Source organism: Haliaeetus leucocephalus, unplaced genomic scaffold (assembly GCF_000737465.1).
Source record: "Haliaeetus leucocephalus isolate CR32 unplaced genomic scaffold, Haliaeetus_leucocephalus-4.0 Scaffold0, whole genome shotgun sequence".
NCBI classification, from domain to species: domain Eukaryota; kingdom Metazoa; phylum Chordata; class Aves; order Accipitriformes; family Accipitridae; genus Haliaeetus; species Haliaeetus leucocephalus.
The window spans coordinates 20979218-20986630 of NW_010972436.1; the positions used below are offsets into that span (position 1 = coordinate 20979218).

The window sequence follows — 7413 nt, forward strand, 5'->3', positions numbered from 1 at the left end:
GGGTTGGGGGGGGGGGGGGGGGGAGTTTGCCGCCGGTTTGGCTGGGGATGGAGGGCAGGATGCGGCCCTGGGGGGTGATAGACGGCGAGGGGGGGTCTGCTCTTGGCTGCAGCAGTGCCCCCCCCGCAATGCGCCCTTCCCCGTGTGCCCGTATTCCCCCGCAGCGCTGCAAGGACAAACTGAACGCCTTGGCGATCTCGGTGATGAACCAGTGGCCCGGGGTGAAACTGCGGGTGACCGAGGGTTGGGACGAAGACGGCCACCACTCCGAGGAGTCCCTGCACTACGAGGGCCGAGCCGTGGACATCACCACCTCGGACCGGGACCGCAGCAAGTACGGCATGCTGGCCCGCCTGGCCGTCGAGGCCGGCTTCGACTGGGTCTACTACGAGTCCAAGGCTCACATCCACTGCTCCGTCAAAGCAGGTAAGGAGGGCGACCTGCCCAGGGACACGTCGTGGTGCTGGGGGGGGACGACACCCCCGGGCCACGGCTCAAACCCCCCCCCCCAGAGCACTCTCCGCGCCGCCCGGTGCTGGCCGTGGTCCCCCCTCCCCGTCCCCGCAGGGTGCCCATCGGTCCTGCCCGCCCCGTCGGGGCTCCGCCGGGGATGCGGAGCGGAGCCCCCGAGGGCGAAGCCTCTATCCCGCCTCTTAGTGATCCCGCCGGCGCGGGGGTGGGGAAAAGGAAGGAGAGGGGGAGAAAAAAAAAGGAAAAAAAAAAAAAGGGGGAAAAAAAAAAAAAGCCTAGCCAGCTGCAGCACTTTTTGACAGCATTTTATTTGGGTGATTTGCTTGCCCAGCCTTCCCACGAGCGCCGCGCCGCAGCCACACACCCTTCTCCTCCCCCCGTGGGATTTGCTGCTTTCCCCATCCAAAGAGCATGTTCAACACAAACACTAGTGGCCGTCTCCAGCCGCCCCGCTGGCTGCACGCCTTACTCGCGATCGCTAATCTCCGAGCGGGAGCCGGCCAGGAAAATAAATAAGAAACGTGGTCCCCTGCCTTCTTCAGCGGTAGCCGCTAGGAAATTCCCAGATAGGGATATACACACACATATAAATTTTTTTTCCCTCCCCTCCCCTGTGCTTACAACGCCACACGCTGTCTCAACCCGGGAACAGCTCGCAAGAAATCCCGACTCACCGAGTTCATTTTCTTGACACTTGACACTTTTTTGGGGGGGAGCAAAACGGTTGGCAAGTGCCAGCTCCCCCCCCACCCCCGGCCGCTTCTCTCCACCTGGCTGCACGGCAGCTAAAGCGCTTTCTAATACCATCCTCCAGCCGAGCAGCCCACTGAAAGTGTCAAGAAACACTTGGTTGCAAAAGAAAATAATGGGCTTTCTTTAAATATAGCCGTTTGCTTCAAAACCATCAGCCCCACGGCAGGGAAACCGGCCTGGCCTCACCATGCCTGTCTGCAAAAGGGGTTCATCCCCCCCCCGCTCCAGCCCAAAGGGGCTGAGCCGAGGTAGCACCTCTCCTGGCCCGCTCAGGCTTTATCCTGAGAGCCTGCTACAGCTTTTGTTCAGCTCCCTGGTCCTTTCTAGCCAAAAGGAGGCCCTGCAAAGCTGTCAGCCGTGCGGTGATACGAAACATCCCTTTCAATAGCGAAGATGGGCTTTATAGCGCAAGGTGTCTGATTGTGGTGCGTGATGACCTTAGCCCAAGCGCACCCCCTAATCCACCCCCGTGGGTATTTCATAGGAGAGGAGTAACCCCAAGCTGCTCATTGAGATTCGGCGCACACAGGCTTGGGGGCAATATTTAGAGGGTGTCAGGCAGGGTCGTGTGACTGTACCACGCGGGCTGCAAGGGAGCAGGCTTGAATTCCACCCGCTCAGCCTGATTTCAAACTGTCCAAACCTCGTTTCATGACAGAGCATCTTATGAGAAGATTAAACCCCATAATGCCAGGCAGGAAGAGTCTTTATCTAGATCTCTGTTTGCAAAAAGTATGATCCCAGAGACTGGAATGCAAAGAAGAGTTCCCCCAAGGCCTGAATTATTGTCACCAGGACAGAGGAGGGAGAGGCAGGGGTGGTAAAAGGGACATTGATAATGCGCTACAGCAAGTATTTAGAGCAAGCTTCTACATTTAAAATTCAAATACAGATCTTGAGTGCCTTGGAAAAGTGACTCTGCTGTGCAAATAGTGCTTGGAAGGTCCTGGGTTTTTTGGAGAGTATGTGTGTGAATTGGCACATAGGGTTTCTGCACCTGAACAAATAGGGAGGGGAGAAAAGGGGGAGAAGAAGCTGGGAAAAAAATGGAAGTGTCCTCTCTTCCAAGAGTGTCTGCATTTATTACATGAATCAGAATGACAATGCTGATCCTTTATTGGATTTTAATTAGAGAACCCAAACAAGCACTGCTCAAAGAAGCAGATTTTCACACCTCTGCCAATTCACTGGCATGTTTGTAGAGCTGCTACACTACTAGATCTATTCATCAAGTCCCTGAATATGCAAACAAAGCTCTAGCCAGACCTTTACCGCCGGCTTGTAGGAAGGTGTAGGTTGCTAGCGGAGGGCTCCACATAAAGCACATAGCTTGTTTGTTGCCATGTCCTCCCTGAAGAGGCCTCGGAGATCTCCCCGCTTCATTTCTGAAGGAGAAGTGATAAAGTCGTTAGCAAATCAATAACGGTCTAATTTTCACCCTTCCTGTCCTTCCTGAGAAAGTCATTAGGAGACACTCCAAGGATTTGTTTAAATCATAAGAGCTTCAGTAGCCGCCACAGAGGCAAAATATAAAATCTGACCGCCTTTAGGAGATAAATCACCAGGACTCTAAACTGGCATAGGGAGTAAGTGGGAGAAACCAGGGGAAGCCAAGGGAGGGATGAGGAATCTCAACAGCTGTAGCAAAGCCACTTGCTACTGTGACATACCGTGGGCTACTACCCCAGTATATAGAAAATGAGAGCTTTTAGGAACACTGCAGAGCCCCTCGGTTAACAGAGACCAGCCTGGCACAGGGCAGAGGTCCTCTCCCACTGCCCCGCACGTGGCTGAGCTTCCAGAAGGGGGTTTGCGAGAGAGACTTTAAGTCTCATCGCTATTTCTGCTCTCTTTAAACCTGCGCTTGTTCTTCTCGGTTGCTCTGGAAAGCAGCAGCAGCAGCTGGTGGCAGCATTTAGTATCTATATTCTGAGTAACTCCAAGAACTGGAGGATGTGCTTGGGTCTGGTGCAGGTGTGGGGCTGCCCGGGGACCACACGCCTTGGGACAGGGAACAGCATCCTACTTCCAGTAGGGTGGGAGAGGTGAGGGAGATGCTTCTTTTTTCGGAAAGCAGAGTGAACCGGAGCGCTGGGGATGCCAGGCGGGGGTGTTTCGGGGGGTGGCATGTGCCCCAGCAGCCGCCGTGCCAAACAGGAGGGCAGCGAGGGCGGGCAGCAGTATGGGGTCATGTGCAGGGTGATGGAGGGGGGGGCTCAGGAAATTCAGGCTGTTGCTTTCCAGTGGGGCGATGGCCAAATTCATGTGCTCCTCGGGGCAAAGCCTTCTCCTGCTCTCTGCTGTTTGCTGCCCCAGGTGGGCTCCTTGAGTAAGAGCTGAGTGGGGACCCCGAGCGTTGTGAGCACAGACGCTCGCCTAGAGGGGAACCTTCTGCCAGTAAAACCGCTCATCTTTGAAAGCCTGTGAGTTATCTGGCATCAGGTGTCGGTGCAGGGCAAACAGTAGCCAAGTGGGGAGCTCTTCCAGAAAAGATTTGTTATGAAACAGCTTTCTCAGCGGAAATATTTTGGCCGATTTCCTTAATGAGACAAACGACCCTTGTAACTCCTTAACCCAGAGGGAGATGCGCCGGCTCAAATCTGGCAGGAAGGGGGCTCTCACTTGACCCGCTGAGTGCAAATGGAGCGTGTTCGTAGATGAGGATGGAGGAATTTCGGAGGGGAACGAGGCTGCATCCTGCACCCGTGCCTCTCGGGCGGGTCGGGGTGGCCGGGGAAGCGGCGTGTCCCCTCGTGCCCCCGTGCCCCGGCCCGGCGGGTGCCCCCTCTAACCCCGCTGTGCCTCTCTCCTTGCACAGAAAACTCGGTGGCAGCCAAATCGGGGGGCTGCTTCCCTGGCTCGGCCACGGTGCACCTGGAGCAAGGCGGCACCAAGCTGGTGAAGGACCTGAGCCCCGGGGACCGGGTGCTGGTGGCCGACGCGGAGGGCCGGCTGCTCTACAGCGACTTCCTCGCCTTCCTCGACCGGGAGGATGGCTCCCACAAGCTCTTCTACGTCATCGAGACGCGGCAGCCCCGGGCCCGGCTGTTGCTGACGGCCGCCCACCTCCTCTTCGTGGCCCCCCAACACAACCAGTCGCAGGCGGGGACCCCCAGCAGCCGGGCGCTCTTCGCCAGCCGCGTACGGCCGGGCCAACGGGTCTACGTGTTGGGCGAGGGCGGGCGGCAGCTCTTGCCGGCGGCCGTGCACAGCGTCTCGCTGCGGGAGGAGGCTTCGGGGGCGTACGCCCCGCTCACCGCCCAGGGCACCATCCTCATCAACCGGGTGCTGGCCTCCTGCTACGCCGTCATCGAGGAGCACAGCTGGGCGCACTGGGCGTTCGCTCCCTTCCGCCTGCTCCAGGGGATGCTGGCCGCCTTCTGCCCCTCCGGCGGGGGGGCCCCGACGGGTGCCCCCGCCACCCCCGGCATCCACTGGTACTCTCGCCTCCTCTACCGCATCGGCAGCTGGGTGCTGGATAGTGACTCTCTGCACCCGCTGGGCATGGTGGTGCCGTCCAGCTGAGAGCATCCCGCGCCACCCCGGCCGCCCGTCAGCCTCCGAGGGAGAGACAGAGACACAGACACAGAGAGAGAGAGAGAGAGAGAGAGAGAAAGGAGGAAAAAAGAAAAAAAAAAAGAAAAGAAAAACCTAAAAGAAAGAAAGAGGGAAAAAAGTACATATTTTTAAAAGAGAGCACGGATTAAGACTTAAAAATAATAATAATAAAATAATAATAATTAAGTAGGACAGTCCAAAGTAGACTTTAAGGGAAACAAAGACCCCGGGAAGTTCTGTTCTGTTTAGTTTATAAATATATATATATTTTTATTTGTTCTTTTGTTTTTTTTTTTTTGTTGTTTTTTTTTTTTTTCCTCCTCTCCTGGATATTTATTTCTTTGGTATTTTGAATAGATGTTTTAAATGATATGAACCGGACCTTCAAGAGCCTTAAATAGTTTCTTTGATAATTTATTATCATGTGAACTGTACTCACAGGGGAAAAAATTATTTTGTGAGGCCAAGCAAAACTGCGCAGAGTCTATTTTTCTACATGTCACGTGTGTCCTGACTTTCAGAAAGCAAAATTCTGTACTTTCCCATCTCTCCATTACATTGCTCCTTCATTTCAGCAAGTCTAAAAAACAAGCAAACAAACACACACAAAAAAGACAAACTTCATGGGGGTCCGTAAATTATATTTTTATACACAGAATTGTAAATTAGATTTTTTTGAGAGATCAATACTTAACTGAATCACATTTCGTTTTTTGAAATAGTGTAAAATATGAGAATATATTATTTTAATTTAAATAGTTTCAAATGTAACGTCATTTCCTGTATTGTTTTCCATGTTTTGCTTTGTAAAAACACCATTTGGCCACATTCATGGAAGTCAAGACTGTTACAAAAACTTTTTATTTGCAAAAACCGTAAGAAACTTTGTTATTTTTAACTTCAAAAAAAATTTATTAGAAAATAATATTTTTTAAAAAGCGCACATGGCGGCAATTCTGTGACGATGGAGACGGTAGTTTGTACAGAAGGGAGAAAAGGATGTTTTGCATTAATAAATTGAGAAATAACTGCTGTAAATTTACTAAAATGTATTTTTGAATATTTTGTAATAGTTTTAATAGTTTTATAGAAATAAAATGTGCCATGCACAGTCTGGTTAGTATATAATAACTAAGAGTTCCTGGTGCATCCCATTTTTTTTTTCCTTTTTGCTTATTGGTTTAGGAAACACGATGCCTAAAGGAGTGCCCGTTATTTTATTTAGATGTGTTGCTTATAACTTTTAATTTTGGTACTTTAATTAAGGAAAGGAATCCATCACATCTGCACGTAACCTGGAATCTCTTGTACTAACAGTAGAACCTCACTTATTCGCACGAGCGACCGGGAGACGCGGTTTCCCTTCGCGGGAGCCCCGGCTCCCCGTCCGCGCTCAGGCCACTCTCCCCTCTTCCAGCTCCAGCTCCCTGCCCACCTCCTGGTCTGGTCTGGAGAAAACAGACTTCCGAGGGCCTTAAATCAAGTTTGCCCTTTGAAGTGTGTTAATCTGAAGGCAGGCGGCCACCTTCACCTTGCGGTGGCACCAGCATTTTAATCGGCTTTAATTTGGGTGCCCGGAAGATAGAAACCTGGGGAAGAGACACTGACTTTGGTGAATTAACTGGGATTCTTGTGGCTGATGCTGGAAGAAGGAGATGGCCACCAGATTTCACTGGCCACCTTGCCGGAGTAACAATCCGGGGCTTGGGGCCACCAAGAAAAGAACAAAACACTCTTTGCAAAACTAAAAAAAGGGATAAAAATTCGTTCATTTATTCTGAGAGACGTTCCCTAGCTGTAACGCATCAGAATCTGCCCTGAGCCGTCGATGGGAGAACGTACTGTAGACGTGTTTTAGGAACTGAGTGGTGGGGCCAGTGCTGCATCCCCTGCCTGGTCCCAGCCCCAAGTCCCGCCGAGGGGCTGGTCCTCGATGGGTGCCGATGAGTGAGGTTCTGCTGCGCTGCGTGGTCCTCCCCGGAGGGTTTCCAGGATCCCTTTAAAAATTTTGCAAAACATTGTGTGTGCGTGCGTGTGCGCGTCTGCGACAGGACCGTGCCGGAAGGGAGCTTTCCTTGAATGTCTTCTCACCTTTTCTTCGGTTTCCATTACTCGCCGGTCTAGGACCTTCATCCATTGGGCAGCCTTTCGCTCCAGAGATGCAGCCACGTCCTCCACCGGGATGGACGGCAGCTCCGGGTGGCCTCCTGGGATGTCTCTGCCTGGGGCCACCTCCAGAGAGCGTAGACCATGCTCTTCCACGCTGAAAGCCTGGGAGCTTCCAGAGCGGTGTCAGGAGCTGGTGGCCGAGCCCTGGGCACGAGCACCCCCGTGTCAAACCCTAACAGATGGATCTGGGCTCTCCTTCCCGGCAGCTTCTAGTCCAGAGCCAATTCCACCCTCTGAAGCTCGGACATGGCCGGGGTGGTGAGACTTTGGTGCGACCGCTGGTGTGCTGCAGCGTCCGTGTGGACCGCCGGGATAGGAACCAAGCCACCCTAATGCCCCCACGGTGTGGGGCATCGCGGGGGGACTGTGGACTGCCCGGTGGGTGCCGGTGACCTGCTGCCCGCCCTGGCTCGGACTCTGCCGCCTCCGTGTCCTTGGGGTCTGCTGGTGCGTCAGGGGCTG

The 7413-nt window shown here is 53.3% G+C and overlaps 1 protein-coding gene across 1 annotated transcript in view; it reads left to right on the forward strand.

Moving 5' to 3' along the window:
- Positions 1–4752, forward strand: part of SHH (sonic hedgehog) — a 10011-nt gene extending 5259 nt beyond the window's left edge. The window contains exons 2-3 of the mRNA XM_010585879.1: positions 165–426; positions 4043–4752. Coding sequence (XP_010584181.1) covers positions 165–426; positions 4043–4749 — 969 coding nt within the window. The 3' untranslated portion in view covers positions 4750–4752. The remainder of the gene's footprint in view (positions 1–164; positions 427–4042) is intronic.
- Positions 4753–7413: the final 2661 nt, after the last annotated feature.